The sequence below is a fragment of the Culex pipiens genome, chromosome 3 (assembly GCF_016801865.2).
Source record: "Culex pipiens pallens isolate TS chromosome 3, TS_CPP_V2, whole genome shotgun sequence".
In the NCBI taxonomy this organism is placed as follows: Eukaryota; Metazoa; Arthropoda; class Insecta; order Diptera; family Culicidae; genus Culex; species Culex pipiens.
In genome coordinates, this window is record NC_068939.1 from 44,942,713 (window position 1) to 44,962,473 (window position 19,761).

Genomic DNA, 19,761 nt, shown 5'->3' on the forward strand with positions numbered 1-19,761 from the left:
GTTTCATATGTGTTTTGTATAATGTGTTAAGAGTAAAATATAGTGTGGTTATATAATCAATTAAATGTAATAATGCAATATAATGATCATTTAATAAAATCCCTTTACCTATATATAATAATCACGCACCCAAGCACACAAACAGCGACACAAAAGAAATGAAAATGAGCATGCAAAAACAAGACAGCGCGTCCCCGTGGTCAGCGCACTATTCTCAAATCGTTATTATTTTTTTATTTCAATTTACTACTTATTATACAAACGGAAAACGGTTTTTGAGGTTTTTTTTAAGAATTTGTGCCAATTTTTAGCGAAATTTGTTGAGATTAACCCATTGATACCCGTGCCTAAAGTTGGTGAAAAATGTGTTTCATGCAAAAATGACATTTTTTAATCACTAATAACTGTTCAGAGTTTTACAGCTTTGGTTTGTTCTACAAAATTGTAGAGCCAATGAAAATCTTTTTTTTTTTGTTTGATATTAGTTTAAGAGTGGCGCATCGAGTAGACCAAACCGTAAAGTAGCCATTACACTACCGCAAGCAAACAAACAAACAAACAAACAGTTTGTCAAACTAGCAAACTTGTTTGTGGCAAACTCACAAATAAGGCACGACGTTTGTACAAACAAACAAAGCTGGCAAACTGTCAAAAAGTGCGAGTTTGTACTTTGTATGTTTGTTTGCCGTTTGTTTTTCCTGAGCAGGGTTAAATAACACGGGAATACCAAATTTTGGTATTACTTGAGCAAATAACAGGGAGCGTTGCTTGAGTACCAAAATTTAGTATTGCCATGGTTTTATTTTATGGTATTCCCACGTCCTTGGAATATCAAATTTTGGTATTACTGCACTGGCGGTACCAGGAGGGGGGCTGGGGGGTCCCTATGATTTCAAGGTATTTTACCTTTCAATAATTTAATAGTGCAAGGGCACTTTTTGGGTGCTGTTATTTGCACTATTAATATCAAAATTGGGTATTTCTATGCAGTATTTTTAGCCTAACCAATGACAAAAAAAACTTTACTTAACCCTCTAACGCCTAGAGCTGTTTGCTTATCGTAAAAATAGTAAATGGCTTAATTTTGGTACAATAATGCAGGAAATACCTTACTTTGATCCACAAACATCGAATTTTGGCAAAAAAGTAGAATTTGAAGTGGTGCACCAGAGCACCATCAGGAAGATGAGCAACTTTTTTTTAAACCACAAAATCTCGTTTTCTTCAAATCTATTGGTTCATTTGTTTGAAAACGCTTCGAAATATGTTAAAAACTACTTATTCTTTGCTGTAAGAGCATTTTTCTGAAGTATTAACTACAAATTCTAAAATCTCTGCATTTTCAGGTTTCTTTGATTGGCTCATTCAAAACCCACAGACAACCATTTTCATGAAAAATGAGGAAAATAATAAAACTGTCGGTCTAATAACAATGTTTTGTCTTGTTTATGAATAGTCAAAACGTTTTTAAAAAAATTTGGTTTGATAAAAATAAGCTCTTTCTGTTATTTAGAAAAAAGTGCTCCTGAATATTTAGTTGCTCATATGCCTAGGTGGTGCTCTGGTGCACCAAATGAAAAAGGTTGAAAAACACTTAAAACCAGTCCAAACTCACAATGTTATTGACAGGGGTTCTTGTCCAAGGTTCAAATGATAGCAAAACATTTTTTGTTTCATAAAATTTTGTGTTTGGTAATTTTTACGGGCTTTCAAAAACAGGTCTTATTTATTTCCCTTAAATTGGCCCATTTTTGTTTACATTTCACACTGTAACTTTGCTTGTGCTTAACCAAATTTGATGAAATTTGGGGAGATGTTAGTATACATTCTACATGAACACCTGCAACTTAAAGCACCATGAAAAGTTGTGTCAGTTCCGAGATATTTGAGTTCAAAGTTTTGGTGCTCTGGAGTAACCATGGGCGGGAGAGGGTTAATCCACCTTTAGGTGGTTGGTGCCTTCCTCTCATTTATAGAGTGATTCCAACCCCCCTAAGGTGTCCACATGGTTTATGAATCTCTCCTAACGTGATCGCAGCACCTAAGGGGTCCTTATAAAAATAAGAGACGAGCAAAAAAAACAGACTACCTACAGACTTTTGTCAAGATTATACAGACACCGGCTTTGAGGAAAATGGTATCCCTCTACACGGAAATTTGAGGCGATCAGACCCGACCATTTGAGGTTATGTAAATTCAGACCATTTTTTAAACTGCTTGTAATTTTAGATAGATAAGTCAGATCTTGAAAATTCTTAATCCACAAGAAAGGTCATTTCACAACCTTTCCAAAAATATGTAATATGGCAGGTTCCCATTTATATGCAGCAGTTTTTTAAGCATAACTTTTGATGCGCTTTACTAAATTTTATAAATTTCAATAGGGCCTTATGGGACCCCAAGACGAATCGAATGAGGTCTATACGGTCAAAATCGGTTCAGCTAGTGACGAGATATTCCAGTGACAGTGATTTGGTACACATATCTACATACAGCCAAACACACAGACATTTGCTCAGCTGGTGATTCTGAGTCGATAGGTACAAATGACGGTAGGTACAGGAGATCTAATTAAAACGTTCATTATTCGAGTGATTTTATAGCCTTTCCTTAGTAAGGTGAGGAAGGCAAAACCCGGAAACGACATCACAATGCTCTATATGCAGCAGAAAAATCTCCTCACCTGATGATTCCATGATGTTCTCAGTGATATTCTTCGCCACATCGAAAACATCTGTCATAGATGAACGAAAAATTACTAAGATAGATAAATAAATGAGCAATTCCAGCCCAAAACAGGAATCCATTAGGTTCTTTTTTCTCGACCCTCTCCGTTTTCAATTAAACTTTGTAGACATGTTATCCTACGCGTAGGGGAGAGTGGGGAGACTTGATCCCCTTTTTTTGTATCGCACATAACTCTGTCAATTTCTCACAAAACTATGATCTTTTTGCATGAATTGAAAGCTTAAGCATTCAACTATGTTTGGCTGATAAGAGTATTTCATCAGATAAACTCTTCGAATAATGCCAAGCTTTTTAAAAAAATATTTTAAACCGGCATTTTCAAAATGTTGGGGGTAATTTGATCCCCCTTTCAACATTTTGAAGAAATCTTAATCAAAATGTTTCTTATTCATCCAAACTTTTAATTTTCTATAAGATACAGCAATTTCACATTACACCTGTACGTTTGTGTTCAAAATATAACAAGTTTAGCATGTAAAATATTTAAAAACTTCAAATTTTCTTTTTTAGACCAAAATTGAGCATGTTTACAAAAGCTGGTAATTTTTGTTTACAAAACTTTTGAAAAATGGTTCAAACTGCAGTTAGTTATGTACAACTATACTAAAGGAAACTATGTACGAAAACCCAGCCAAATTATTTAATCTTGAGGCTGATTCCAGTGACTGTAAAAATGCAGGGATCAAGTCTCCCTTAATGCACTTTTTTAAACAATTGATTGTAAAAATAGTATGACAATAAATTTAACGTCAAACGCGTAAGGGTTTTGGAGTTGATATGTTTATCAAACAATTAATGTATAAAACATATTTTTTTGAATAATTTTTGAGTGTTTTCTATACTTATCAAAACAAAGAAAAAAGATCTCTTGGAAGTTTTTTGCAGCACATCTCAGAAAAATTTGTGTAACTCAATCCAAACATTTTTTAATTTTTTTCTTTGTTTTCTACAATGAGTTTTAGTCAATTTCGCACAACTTTCTAGAACAAAGCTAATTGTTTTACCCACATGCTGACGAGATACAGGCTTGGGATCAAGTCTCCCCACTCTCCCCTATATAAGCCATTTTTGTGTATATGGTGTATTCACAAGGATTGGACTTTGGACAATGGTCAATATGGAGACTTTTATGCAAAATTGTCTGGAAAATCGTCTCTCGTTATCGGTTTTTGAAAATTTTGAAATTTTGAGCACTTTTGGAAAAAAAAAACATTTTCAGTAAATGGTTTTTGCATTTTTTAGGTGAGTTGCTCCATCCTGAATTTTTCGTGAGTTTTTTTTTTTGTAACACATTAGGCTTTTTTCACAAAAATTTTGAATGAAAAAAAATCGTGGGCTCACCTTCAAATTTGACTTTTAAACTTGAAAATCAAACAATCTCATAAAAGTGGATAGTTTCTTCGTTTCAGTGTATTTTTTCGGAAAGCCCGTCAAATTTCCTACAAGTTTGTCTTTGACCACTTTTTGATACGAAGCAACGGCTTTGAGACACAGCAATATTTAAATTCCGGATTACAAAAATATTGAAAACACTTACGCCCTTCTCAAATGTCATTATCGAACCAAATTTACAACTCCAATACTTCTAACTTACGTGAAATTGTCCGAGGATTCCGAATATGACAAAATTGAGACTAAAAAGTGCCGCTATGGCGGCCTACCGGCCAAAAACTAACGTTGTAAAATGTTTGTTCTAGAAAAATCGAAAAACAATGAGAAAAACTGCGATTGGCCAAAAAGTTAATACCATAGGCTTATAGTCCATGTAATTACCTATCTTTTGACCTATGGGTGTATGGGTGTTGGAGGCTGTTGCAAAAAGATATTAAGGTTTTAAAAAAATCCATTTTTGACAGTAATTTGCAAAAGCTAAGAGAAAAAGTCGAACCAATCCTGGATGTCTATGGCACATTTTGAAGTGCTTCGAAAGACCTTTCGAATGCATCAAAGAGAGTTGGAATTGATGAAGTTTTACGGAAATGCGAGCAATTTCAAGATTTTTTAGGTTTTTTGGACCTCAAACTTCAAAGCCCGTTTTACCCCACTTCCCTTTGTCGTAGAGGGCTCATATTTGGCATGAGTTCATCTCATGTATAGACAAACAAACGCTGAAAGTTTCATCCAAATCGGAGCACCTCGATACGACCTGTTACACATTGGTGAAAAACTCGCTCTTAATCATTATTTTTGTTAGTATTTCTTATTCTCTAAATAGTAACTGACTTGTTTGACAACACTGTCGGTTTATTGACTTTCTGAATGAAGTACACTTTTCCACCCACCCACAAATCGCACCACCACTAACACTGCCGTTGGTGTGTAGTAATATCGGCATTTGCATGCTCTAGAGCCGATAAAACGTGACACTCGGCCAAACAGACCATGAAACGAGTGAAGCATGTGCAGCATATTATGGGCTTTCCTTCTTCGCGATTGACGTTAACAACTTTTTTTTGCTGGTTAGTTTTTGATCCGCCGCATAAACAATTTTCTTTTTGTTATTTTTTATTTATTATGCCTGCTACACTATACAATTATAACAATTAATTGAAAAGCCATGTAATGCGGTGCAATTTGCAAACTTTCTGTTTCATTGTCGCTTTGTTTTTCTCTCTCTCTTTAAATTTCAGTCACCGTCACCGGCGTACTCCAGAGGATACTGTTTCTCCTTTTCTACCATCTGATTCTGGTGATGTTCCTGTGGTCCTACTACCGGACCGTGTTCACCGACATTGGCCGGGTTCCGGCGAGGGTAAGAATCGAAACCGAAAAAAAAACGTTCCAAGCTATAAATTTGGGTTCAACCAGGAATAGGGTAAAAAGCGAGACAGAGATAAAGGTATCCCATGCATTATGGAGAAACGCACGACACTGGTTCTGTGTCAATATTAATTTTTGATAAGATAAATGCTTCGGGAGAGAGGTGGCGTAAAAATAGGGCAGGTAAAGTGTGCAAATTATTGAGCAAGCATTCCCTTTTTTTTTTTTTTGCTAGAAATTTTGTTATCTGAAACGGATTAAATGGGACTTTGGTTGGTTAGACGACAAAAGGAAATATATTAACTGTTTAATTTAAGTTTGCAAATATAAATTTTCATATATTTTTTTCGCAAATATTAATTAGTTTATTTGTATCCCAGTGCCATTCATGTCTGAAAATCAGGAAATAAAAAATAAAGCTTGAAAAACAAAAATCGTTAAAAATTAGATATAAAATGTAATTCTATAAATTTTCTTGAAAAAAAAAGTGTAAACTTAAAAATGTATGATTATTGTTGATTTCGTTGGATTTCGCAATAAACTCAAATTAGTCTTACTTAAACTCTTTGTTTTGTCCCTTTCGCCATCAAAAAAAGCAATAAACAATATTAATCATTGAAATATTTTACGAGAATTGCTTTTTTAATTATTTATTTATTTATTTGCAATAGCATTTACCAAAAGTTTTGGTTTTGGTCCAAAACAGATAACGCCGTTGCAATAAATTATATATTTTCAGAAAGGTTCTGAAATTACCTTTCTTGTGGATTATGGATTTTTAAGAACTGACTTATCTATCTAAAATTACAAGCAGTTTAAAAAACGTTCTGAATTTGCATAACCTCAATCTATTTCCCCACAGTAGAGGGATGCCATTTTCCTCAAATGCGGTGTCTGTATAATCTTGACAAAGAGTCTGTAGGTAGTCTGTTTTTTTTTGCTCGGCACTTATGTTTAGAAGAACCTCTTGAACAATTTAGAGGGGTTGGAATCACTCTATAAATGAGAGGAAGGCACCAATCACCTAAAGGTGGATTAAATAACGTTTTTTGTCATATTTTAACATTGTAAATCGGACCATAAGTTGTCGAGATATCGACATTAGAAAATGGTGAGTTGTTTGAGTGCAGACTTAGAAAACATCAATTTTCCTGTTTTCAAAGCTTTGCATGGCAATATATCAGCAACTAAGGGTCGTATTAACAAAGTTCAAAAAAGCTAAATATAGAGAATTTTCTCAGCTTTTCAAAAATATTTTTTAAAGGTGGGCAAGGCTATAACTTGAAAACGGTGCCCTTTATCAAAATTTCACTAAAGCACTTTTTGATTGCAAATTTGATTTTACATCGAAAAATGAAGTTGAATGATTTTCGTGACCAATATTTCGATTTTTCGAAAAATAAATCAGTATTGATTCAAAAATTCTCGGTCAAAAACTCGGTCAAAGATTTTTTGCGCGTTCTGGAAATTTCAAAAAAGTTGGCATTTGAGGTCCCCTAAAACATATTATAAAATAAAAAAAATTAAAAAGCTTTTTTTTGCAAATTTTTACCGTGTATCATATATCATTTTTGTATGGACAGCTGCCAAATTTGTATGGAATTTTTTTTTAGACAAACTAATGTTGCAAAATGGCTTATTTGAGCAAACCAAAGGTTCCAAAAAAGTTTTAGCCGGATTAAAAAACAAAAATTAAAATTAAAGAAAAAAGTGTGCAACTCTAAAAAAAAACAGAATCATTTACATTTGTACTAAAATTGTTTTTTGACGTATAACATTTCCAACCAATAGCGGGGAATCGAAAAAAAATAAAAGTCTCCATAAACATTGTCCTGAGTGCAATTGTGGTGTAGAGAAAGCGGTTTTTAGAAATTTTGGCGTTTAGGCCGCATAAAAAAACAGGTTCAATGAATGATTTTTGCATTTTTTAAAAAGTTCTGCATGTTTTGTGAGGTTTTTTGTCACATGTTAGGCTATTTACATAAAAAAATAACGAAAAAAACGTGGGTTCACCTTCAAATTTTAATTATAACTTAAAAGTCAAAAAAACTCATAGAAGTTGCGTGTATTTTTCATTCAGTGTATTTTGCAGGATATTTTTAAGCTTTACTGCCGTTTTACGGCGATATGATGTATACGCCATTGAGGTGATTTTGCTGTAGACACGATTTTCAGTTTTTGTTCATTATTTCAATTTAAAATGACTAATTTGAGATCTGCTCTGTAGAAACTGTTAAAAAGTACAATAAAAATGTGGCCCCTATAAAATTTCTTGTTTTTTCCTATTCTCTACGATTTTAAACCACAAACATCATTTGGCCGTAAAAATAGCAATAAAAAATCACTACTTTTCCTGCCCAATGATGTATGTATACATTGCTCGATCAAAGCTGGCTTTATTTTTTGTACCTGCTATTTTGATAGCTGAGTGGATCCCGTAATGCATTGTCCAAGTGGATACTTTAAAGGGGGGGGGGAAGGTATTAGGGAGCGTTCTTTTATTACGTAACGCAGTTGGGGGAGGGGGGTCGGAGGCCGTGTTACGCTCCATACATTTTTTTTTAAATTTGTATGGAAATTTTGTTACGAGGGGGGGGGGGTCTGAAAATCCGATTTTTTGCGTTACGTAATAAAATAACGCTCCCTTAGCGATTGTCTATGCTCCATAAACACATTTTTTGCATGAACAATTGTCAGCAAAGGAGGTGGGTGGGTCTAGAATTTTCAAAAAAGTGTCTACGTGGATGTGGATAAGATGTCATCCATTAAGTACGTCACAATAAAATCAGCCAAAATTTCCTCCATCCCCCTTTGTCACGATTTCCCTATGCTTTTAACACGCAACGTCACGCTTTCTCAAAACCCCCCTCTTCCCTCAGAACGTGACGTACTTTATGGATGATGCCTAATGGACGTCCCCTTAAGAATTAAATCGAAATAATGTAATAAAATATTGCCCAATCTTGATTTGGTCCCAAAACCTCAAATCAACATTCAAACAGTATTGAATTTGACTTCTATCAATTCTCAGTGTATACATACATCATGATGAGTAAAATTGGCGTATACATCATTGTTTGTTTGCTTAATAAAATGGGCCCCAGAGCAGTTTTTTGAAAAATTCTTTCGTCAGGAGGTAGCTTTTAAGATTCTTTATCAGACTGTACAATAAAATTGAAAATGTCCAAAATGGCGTATACATCATATCGCCGTAAAACGGCAGTTTAGCAGGCATGCCAGATTTTTGCAGATTTTCGGGCAAATGACAAAAACGCAAATGAGTTTAACGTGATGGCAAAAAAAGGCAAAATCAAGCCAAAAACGTTACTTAATCCACTTTTAGGCGGTTGGTGCCTTCCTCACATTCATAAAGTAAAGACACTACATCCTCAAAAAAGTGTATAAATAACACTTATTTTTTATCAAATTATCTGAGATCCGGCTTCAAAAAAGGTCTATAAATAACACTTAAGTGCTCATAACTTTTGATGGGTTTGTCAGATCTTCAATCTTTTTAACGCGTTGGAAAGGTCTTTCAAATACCTTTCTAAAAATATATAGCATGATGGGTTTTCTTACAAAAACCACCCTTTTTACAATCTTCCGAAGTTTAGCTAATATCGTTTTTTTAGCATAACTTTTGAAGTACTTTTCTAAACTTCATAATATTAACTAGGGTATTGTGGGACCCCAAGACGGATCGTATTTGACCAAAACGGTCCAAATCGGTTCAGCCAGTCCGGAGATAATCGAGTGCATATTTTTCGGTGCACGGACTCACATCCAGACACACGCACAGACATTTGTTCAGAATTTGATTCTGAGTCGATAGGTATACGTGAAGGTGGGTCTACGAGGTTAAATAAAGAAGTTTATTTTTCGAGTGATTTTAAAGCCTTTCCTCATTGAGGTGAGGAAGGCAAAAAGTTGAGCAATTCTCTACGAAATCGGTCTTTTTCTTAAATTTTTAATTTTTGTATTTTCCGACTGAATTTTCAATGTTAAAATATGAAACATTCGTGAAATTTTCCGATCTTTTCGAAAAAAATATTTTCAATTTTTTTAAACCAAGACTAACATTTCAAAAGGGCCAAACATTCAATATTATGCCTTTTTAAAATGTTAGTCTTGGTTTTTATTTCGAAAAGATCGGAAAATTTCACGAATGTTTCATATTTTAACATTGAAAATCAGACCATTAGTTGCTGAGATGTCGACATTAGAAAATGGTGTGTTGTTTGGGTGGGACTTAGAAAACATCAATTTTCATGTTTTTAAACCTTTGCATTGCAATATCTCAGCAACTTAAGGTCGTATCAACAAAGTCCGAAGAAGCAAAATATAGAGAATTTTCTCAATTTTTCAAAAATATTTTTTTCAAAGGTGGGCACTAATTTAAAAAAAATGAAAAACTGCGACTTTTTTTTTTTTAAAAAAGTCACCTTAAAATGGCTTTAACTTGAAAACGGTGCACTTTATCAGAATTTCACTAAAGTACTTTTTGATTGCAAATTTGATTTTACATCGAAAAATGAAGTTGAAAAATTTTTGCGACCAAAATTTCGATTTTTTGAAAAAATCAGTATTGATTCAAAAATTCATAGCTCGCTCAAAGATGTTTTGCTCAACCTGGAAATTTCTGAAAAGTTGGCATTTGATGTCCTCTAAAACACATAAAAAAAAAATAGTGTTTTTTTGCAAATCAAGTTTTAGTGACAAAAAGTTAAATTAAAAATCACCAAAAAAAATTTTACCGTGTATCATTTTTTTTCAGTGTAGTCCATATCCATACCTACAACTTTGCCCAAGACACCAAATCAATGAAAAAATTCCTTCAAAAGATACAGATTTTTGAATTTCCATACATCATTTTTGTATGGCCAGCTGCCAAATTTGTATGGAAAATTATTTGGACAAACTAATGATGCAAAATGGCTTCTTTGGGCATACCGAAGGCACCAAAAAAGTTTCAGTCGGATTAAAAAATACAAAAAAATCGAATGACCGAAATCTGAGAGAACTGCTCAGTTATCTTTTTCGTGAAAAAAAATGATAAAAAATAACCTAATACATGGTGTCGATTTCTGGAAAAGTCAGGGAAAACCTGGAATTGTCAGGGAATTTTATTTGACCTGGAAAAGTCAGGGAAAGTCAGGGAATTTTAAGCTGGGTCAGGGAATTTCGATGATCTTAAAAATATTACTACAAAATTTCATTTCTTTTTAAAAATTCGCCCTTGATGATGTATTTGAATGTCATCCAGGCCAAACTTTACAACAGTGATAATATTAATTTTTTTATATTGGTCAGTCCGGAAGGAACGGTGAACTCCATATGAAAAATACTTAAGAAAAGGGTCATGATGAAAAACGCGTTGCTTGTTTGCAATATGTTTAGGTTAAAAATCAAATAATTTGTATTTGATTTGAATTTCCGTTCAACTGAATATTACAAATTATCAACAAATTACTAGCGCACACAGGGTGGGACAATATGAGGCAGTTGCCCCACCATCCTCAGAGATTTGTTCTAAAATTGGTTGTTTGCTTAGCATAAAGGGACCGTAGAGAAAATCATACATTTTGTCAGAAAAATTTAATGATTTAAAAAGTCAAAAGTTAAAAAATTCGAAGATGTTAAATTAAAAAAATAAAAATTAAAATTCTAAATCATAAAGATTTTAAAATTTTGAAATTCTGATATTTTGGAATTGTTGATTTCTTAATTTTTGAATTCTTATTCTTAAATTCTAAAAAAATATAAGGTTAGAAAATTTTCCAAAATTTCACTTTAGTATTCGTTATCTAAATTTTTATTTTTCTCAAAATTAAACTGAACTATGATTTTAAAATGATCCAAAGTAGTCTAATTTTGTGTAATCTAAAATGTAAGCAAAAAAGTGATGGTGAAATGGAATTAAAAATTAAAGAAATAAATTCAAGAATTAAAGAAATAAAACAAAAATTTATGGAAAAATAGGGTTGTTACGGACTACACTCAACGCATTTAAAAACATACTGACTCTGAATATTTAATTTTTTTATGTTTTGAGTCATGTTTTTTACCCTTATTTATTGTTCTTTTATACTGGATACATTCAATTTTAATCTTGTGAATCTTAATCATATTTCAAACTTTTCCTAAAGATACAGACATTTGGAAGCAACAAAAATTATTATTGGGCATGTTCCAGTGGGTTTACTGTGCTTCTATCCCAAATATGAGCTTGATTGGACGTAACAGAAGCTTCCCACTTCTGAATTTTAGATGGGATTCAACCAGTAGATTTTTTTTAATTTGAACATTTTTGAAGAAAAATAAAAAAAAAATCTAAACATTCAAAAATTAAACCACCAACATTCAAAATTAGATTATTCAGAAATTAGGAAATAAAATTAGGGAAAATATTATTAAAGCCCCAAAAAAATAAATTCATATAAAAAAAAATAAAGATCCGAAATTTTTAAATATTTTTAAAAAATCTGAAAACAAAAATCAAAGGTATCAATATTCAAATATAAAAAATAAAATAAAAACAATCAAGAGAACAAAAAAAATGTTAAATTCTTAAATTCTTAAATTCTTAAATTCTTAAATTCTTAAATTCTTAAATTCTTAAATTCTTAAATTCTTAAATTCTTAAATTCTTAAATTCTTAAATTCTTAAATTCTTAAATTCTTAAATTCTTAAATTCTTAAATTCTTAAATTCTTAAATTCTTAAATTCTTAAATTCTTAAATTCTTAAATTCTTAAATTCTTAAATTCTTAAATTCTTAAATTCTTAAATTCTTAAATTCTTAAATTCTTAAATTCTTAAATTCTTAAATTCTTAAATTCTTAAATTCTTAAATTCTTAAATTCTTAAATTCTTAAATTCTTAAATTCTTAAATTCTTAAATTCTTAAATTCTTAAATTCTTAAATTCTTAAATTCTTAAATTCTTAAATTCTTAAATTCTTAAATTCTTAAATTCTTAAATTCTTAAATTCTTAAATTCTTAAATTCTTAAATTCTTAAATTCTTAAATTCTTAAATTCTTAAATTCTTAAATTCTTAAATTCTGAAATTCTGAAATTCTGAAATTCTGAAATTCTGAAATTCTGAAATTCTTATATTCTTATATTCTTATATTCTTATATTCTTATATTCTTATATTCTTATATTCTTATATTCTTATATTCTTATATTCTTATATTCTTATATTCTTATATTCTTATATTCTTATATTCTTATATTCTTATATTCTTATATTCTTATATTCTTATATTCTTATATTCTTATATTCTTATATTCTTATATTCTTATATTCTTATATTCTTATATTCTTATATTCTTATATTCCTATATTCTTATATTCTTATATTCTTATATTCTTATATTCTTATATTCTTATATTCTTATATTCTTATATTCTTATATTCTTATATTCTTATATTCTTATATTCTTATATTCTTATATTCTTATATTCTTATATTCTTATATTCTTATATTCTTATATTCTTATATTCTTATATTCTTATATTCTTATATTCTTATATTCTTATATTCTTATATTCTTATATTCTTATATTCTTATATTCTTATATTCTTATATTCTTATATTCTTATATTCTTATATTCTTATATTCTTATATTCTTATATTCTTATATTCTTATATTCCTATATTCTTATATTCTTATATTCTTATATTCTTATATTCTTATATTCTTATATTCTTATATTCTTATATTCTTATATTCTTATATTCTTATATTCTTATATTCTTATATTCTTATATTCTTATATTCTTATATTCTTATATTCTTATATTCTTATATTCTTATATTCTTATATTCTTATATTCTTATATTCTTATATTCTTATATTCTTATATTCTTATATTCTTATATTCTTATATTCTTATATTCTTAAATTCTTAAATTCTGTCACCTGAAAACCTGATAAAATTTGAAGTGTTTTTAGAGTTTTTTTTCGGTTAAAGAAATTTTGAGAAGAAGATGTAGGAAAATTTGCTTCGATTTTTCTAAGTGACGCTTTGGTAAGATCAAAGAGTATGTATTCTCTCTGGTAAGATCATCGAGTATGAACTGTATCTTAAATTTAAAACCTCAAACATCGAGAATTTATTACAATTTTTAAATTTTATTATTTTTTTATTAAGATTTCACATTTCTAAATGTTGAAATTTTTGTTTTTTTTTTTAGCAAAAATACATTTTCAGCGTTTCAAGATTTTGTGTTCTGAGATTTCAAAATTGAATTTATTATAAAACTTTTTTGTATGTTTGTCGCAAAATTATTTTTCTTAAAATAACGTGGATTTTGCGCGGATTGGGTTTTGGGATGGCGCGGATTTTTTTCGATTTCTTCGTAACAATTCTGAGTAAAGGAATTTGAGAGTTCAAGAATTTATAAAATATGGTCTCCCCGTAAATTTGTCAGCATCAGAGATTTCATAGGGATTGTACAACTACATTTCACATATTTTCCCCAAACAACATTCAAGGGGTTACAAGGAGGAGTTCCTGTGGTCAGATCGAGCTTAAATTTGGAATCTATTCCAAAACACCCAATTATCTAAGTTTGATAAATAATGACTATTTGAAAAGCTCGAGCAGGTTGTATTTTGTTTATATTTTTATAAAATGTATTGATCGTGTGAATGATCGTCTGTAGGCTCTAGTCAAAGTATAAACCATTTTTTTTTAATTTTATGGCAAAAATATTTTTTTTGTAAAATTATTTTAGAAGATGTTTTCTTCAAATATCCAGAAAACCGTTTACTTTAAATACATTGATTGTTGAAACATACCTAGATCTTTTTTAAAACCGTAAACATGTACTTGAAATTTTTTCATTTAGTTGTATATTTTTCTTAGTTTTTCAATTTTGTTTTAAACTTTCTTAAGGTTCTACAAAATTACATATTTTTTCAAGTTTTTGTCTCCAAAACCTTTAGTTTTTTTTAATAAAAAAACGTTTCTTAATCCACCATTAGGTGGTTGGTGCCTTCCTCACATTTACAAAGTAATAATGAAAATAAGTTTATGAAAAATATATACCTAATACAGACTTTTCCAGAAAACATGCAGACTCTCATTTGAAGCAATGTGGCAACCGGGCGTTTCGCATCTGGCGCGACTCTTGCACGTAAACAAAAAGACCCGGCCTTTTGAGGTTATGCAAAAAAAATCACCCTTTTTTGTAGATACAAAAATCTTTTTCTTAGCATAACTTTTTAAATACTTTACTAAACAGAATAAATTTTAATATGGTCTTATGGGACCTCAACACGAATCGAATAAGGCTGACTCGGCCAAAATCGGTTCAGCCAGTTCTGAGAAAATCGTGTGGAAAAAAAATCATGTCTACACACATCCCCACAGACATTTGTTCAGAATTTGATTCTGAGTCGATAGGTATACGTGAAGGTATATCTAGAAGGTATATTTAAGAAGTTCAATTTTCGAGTGATTTTATAGCCTTGCCTCAGTGAGGTGAGGAAGGCAAAACGCAATCAAAAATGGCATTGGCCTAATTCGTTTGAAAATTCCGCAAAATGTCAACAATTTTAAAATTAAACATGACTTCTTACTTAAATTCAAATTTTCAATTGTTTTTTTTTTTTTTTGAAAACTTTTAACTTGACATTTTCTTTAGGAAGTGAAGTGAAATTAACTAATCGCAATTTGAAATTTGCAACAATTGTAATTATTAATTATTTCTAGAGTTTTTTTAAAGGTCCTGTAAGCTATTGTGTTTCATATGTTTATAGGACCCACACAAAACAAATTGTAGTTTTTTTTGGTAGAAGGCAACATTTAAAATTGCATCACCAGATAAAAAACATATGACAATTTTATGGTTGCACATTTTGGATGTTCGATTAGAAAAAAATTATTGACAAAATAAAAAAAAAAGTCTTTATTTTTCTCTATATCTTAAATTTGCAATATTCAAAAAGGAAAATGCATGAAATCATAAAAACGCTCCAAACAATATGTTAGTATAGAAAACAAAAAAATTGGTGGTCTGGAGGGGTCAGGGAAAAGTCAGGGAATTTTATTTTGGGATTTGGATCGACACCATGTAATAACATGGCAAAACAATTCGTTTGAGCTTTTAGCCTGTGCTCGAAAATCTACAAATGTGGCATCCCTGAGATTTGATATCTTCGGTAAGGTTGTAGTTGTAGGTATTGATGAAAACTACATCGCCAATGATAGATACATGAAAAAAATGCTGTTTTTTTTACTTTTTGTTACTAAAAATGTTATCAAATTTTTTTTTGTATTTTTAAATATATTTTAGTATTTTTTTGAATGGTTAAAAAAATCCTTGACCAAGTTATAATTTTTTAAACAATCTTTTTCCTTTTTTATGTGTATTCAAATTTGCAATAAATAAAAGAACTTTAATGAAATTTTGATAAAGTGCACCGTTTTCAAGTTATATCTATTTTAAGGTAACTTTTGTAACACTTACTTTTTAAATTATCATCAGGCTAAATTTAGAAATTCCGAAATAAAAATTGAAAAATAAATAGAACTTTCAAATAGACCTTTCGTAGACCCATCCTCACGTACCTTAATCTCGCACTTGCTCCCCTTTCAGTTCCGCGTGCCACGCTCCGAGCTGGACCGGCTGCTGCGGGCTCAGTCCGAGGACGAGCAGAAGCAAATCCTCGAGGCGTTCGCGAAACAGCTACCGATCGTGACGCGCACCCTGAACGCGTCCGTCCGCTTTTGCGAAAAGTGTCGCCTCATCAAACCGGACCGGGCCCACCACTGCAGCGTGTGCGGCGTGTGCGTCCTCAAGCTGGACCACCATTGCCCCTGGGTGAACAACTGCATCAACTTTACCAACTACAAGTTCTTTATCCTGTTCCTGGGTTACGCGCTGGTGTACTGTCTGTACGTGGCGTTCAGCACGGTTATGTATATGGAACTGATATGGAGTGCCAGCGGGCGGGAGGTGGGTTGGGAAGCGTTTAGTGCCTGGATATTTTAACAACCTTCTTTTTTAGGGCAAAATCGACGGTCGGTTCCACATTCTGTTTCTGTTCTTCGTGTCGCTCATGTTCGCCATCAGTTTGGTTAGCCTGTTTGGCTATCACGTCTACCTGGTGTTGCTGAACAGGACAACCCTTGGTAAATGTTTACTTCAAAATTCTCTCCCAATTGTACTAAAGTTGGTCCATTTTTAGAATCATTCCGCACGCCAATCTTCCGGTACGGTGGACCGGATAAGAACGGATTCAGCCTCGGCAAGATGAACAACTTCCAGGAGGTGTTTGGGGACAACAGGAAGCTGTGGTTCGTGCCGGTGTACACCAGGTGAGTGAAGGCAATTTTGTATTTATCTGTTTTGTTTTTTGAGTGGTTTTCTAATTTTCGATGGCGTGGTGTGTTTTGGTACTTTGAAATTAACGGGTTACGTTGAAAAAATAAAACACCTAAAGCAACTCTAACATTTGTACAGAATCTTTTTCCATGAAAAAGCAAATTGAGCCTTCACCAATTTAATATTCAAGACGAAATCTTTGTCATTGTAAATACATACTTACGGCTTTGTTTGGAATATTGATCAAAATAATTGCACTCGATTATCTCGGGACTGGCTGAACCAATTTTGTCCGTTTTGACTCACTCGATCTGTCTTGGAGTCCGTTAAGTCGCTATTGAAAATTATCAAGATAATTTAAGTCCTTCAAAAGTTATGCTGAGCAATTCCATGTCAAATAGGGAATCGAATGTACCGGCCCTCTCCGATTTCAATGAATCTTTGTAGACATGTAATCCTACGCTTATGTTAGAAATTTTTATGTATATGGAGCCAGTTTCACTCGATAATAACATTTGAGAAGGGCGTAAGTGTTTGCAATATTTTTGTAATCCGGAATTTAAATATTGCTGTACCTCGAAGCCGTTGCATCGGTACAAAAAGTTATCAAAGACAAACTTGTAGGAAATTTGACGGGCTTTCCGAAAAAAAATACACTGAAACAAAAAAACATGCCAATTTTATGAGATGTTTTGATTTTTAAGTTTAAAAGTTAAATTTGAAGGCGAGCCCACCATTTTTTTGTTCAAAATTTTTGTGTATAGGATGGCGCAACTTTCCCAAAAAAATAAAAAATCATTTACTAACACTTTTTTTGAATAGTGCTCTAAACGTCAATATTTTCGAAAACTGAATACGGGAATCAATTCTCCAAACAATTTTACATAAAAGTCTCCATAATGACCGCTGTCCTAAGTCCAGTCCTTGTGAAGTTACAGCATTTTAAAAATAAAAATGTTGAAAAAATAGGCTTTTTAATGGTTTTTGGCAGTTTTAATATAACAGACTTGATTTTTCAGTTTCGAAAATATTTTTACCGGAAAGCTTGTCCAATTTCCCATAAGTTTGTTTTCGTTCACTTTTCAAAATAACGCGTTTTTTGATGATTTAAGCTAATTTACTATTCAGGTTACTACCATCCACTGAACTACACCGAAATAAATATTCTGTTTTCAGTTATGAGCAATGTAATTAGCTTATATCTGTAATTCCATACATCCAATTGAAATGCTGTCAAAGGCAAACTTATGGGAAATTAGACGAGCTTTCCGGTATAAATATTTACGAGACGGAAAAATCAAGTATGTTATATAGAAATGGCCATAAAAACCCTATTTTTTAAGGATTGGACATAGGATAATGGTCAACATGGAGACTTTTATGTAAAATTGTCTGGAAAATCGATTCCCGTATTCAGTTTTGGATTTTTTTTACGTTAAGAGCACTTTAAAAAAAATAACATTTTCAGTAAATGATTTTTGTTTTTTTTTAAGTGATTCGTTCCATCCTGCATTTTTTGTGAGTCTTTTTGTAAAACCTTTTTTTTCTCATAAACAAATTTAACGAAAAAAAATCGTGGGGTAACCTTCAAATTTGACTTTTAAACTTGAAAATAAAAAAAACCCATAAAAGTCGCGAGTTTTTTTCTTTCAGTTTATTGTTTTCGGAAAGCCCGTCAAATTTCCTACAAGTTTGTCCTTGACAACTCTTTGATACGATGCAACGGCTTCGAGATACAGCTATATTTAAATTATAAATTTTATGTATTTACAAAAAACAAAAGTGAAATAATAAAGTTTGTAAAAGTTATTGGGAAAAGTTACTTTTGGGCCATTTTGACCTAATATTTGATGTTAACAAAATAAGGTTTACAAAACTTCAGGTTCGAAATCTTTGTAACCATTTAACTAGTGTTTAGCCTAGCCAATTACCTTGCTATCCCTTAAAGATTTTTTGAAATTCCTCTTCTTCTTATTTTTTACCATCATTTTTCCTAAAAAGAAATTTGCGGGGCAAAGGTGCGCACTAAAATTTCCATACATTTTTGTATGAAAAAAATTCAAACACATTGGATAACTTTTATTTCTGATAAAATTGATTCAAAATCACTAAAACATAGTTTTACTGCCTACTAGGCAAAGTTGTGCACTTCATTTTTTTAGAGAAATTGCCTGGTTCTCGAGATATAAGCGATTTGTGGTAAATCCTAGTACTACGTTTTGAAGGCCATGGACAAGGGTACCATTTGGTATATACAACGGATCAAAAATGTTGTATGGTCACCGGTGACAAAACGATTGCCTATAGGTGCGCAGCTTTGCCCCTCTCTACTCTACCTAAAAATTTCCCGTTTTGGGCTGGAATTGCTCAGCCAACACAATGATTTTGACTCAAGTCCGGAAGTTTCAAAACGGGAGATTTTTGCAAGAAAAATCGTTATGTTTTTCTTTTACAGAAAGCAATGAAATGACCTTTCCAACAAGTTCACAACATTGAAGATCTGACCACCTTATCAAAAGTTGAAAGCATTTAGGGTATTTGTCCCTATTATGGGTCTAGTACCTATTTTGGGTCTACCAAACTTAATTCAACGAAATTGAGCATTTCACCAAATCTGGCAGGAATCTGCCACTTGATAATGATACTTCACTTTTTTCTTGGCAAATTGCTACCTGCATACCGCTTGTTGACACTCAGCGTCACGGCTTTCATCGCTCAGCACACGAATGAAAGCCGTCCCCCGAATCTCCAATAACCGGCAATATGTTTTTTTGGTGGGTTGCACAATCCCAGTGCAAAAACAATCACCAAACTGCCACCAAATCAATAAAATAACTAATTAAATACTTCGTCCATTTCGGAGAGAATGGCTCTATATTCAGTCCATTTGACACTTTTACAAATTGT

At 31.8% G+C, this 19,761-nt stretch overlaps 1 protein-coding gene across 2 annotated transcripts in view; it reads left to right on the top strand.

Moving 5' to 3' along the window:
* The window catches only part of LOC120420072 (palmitoyltransferase ZDHHC20-B), a 34,521-nt gene that overhangs the window by 2,217 nt on the left and 12,543 nt on the right, over positions 1 to 19,761 (top strand). For both annotated transcript variants that reach the window (XM_039582994.2, XM_039582995.2), the window contains exons 2-5: positions 5,379 to 5,500; positions 16,126 to 16,485; positions 16,538 to 16,661; positions 16,718 to 16,847. In XM_039582994.2, coding sequence (XP_039438928.1) covers positions 5,379 to 5,500; positions 16,126 to 16,485; positions 16,538 to 16,661; positions 16,718 to 16,847 — 736 coding nt within the window. The remainder of the gene's footprint in view (positions 1 to 5,378; positions 5,501 to 16,125; positions 16,486 to 16,537; positions 16,662 to 16,717; positions 16,848 to 19,761) is intronic.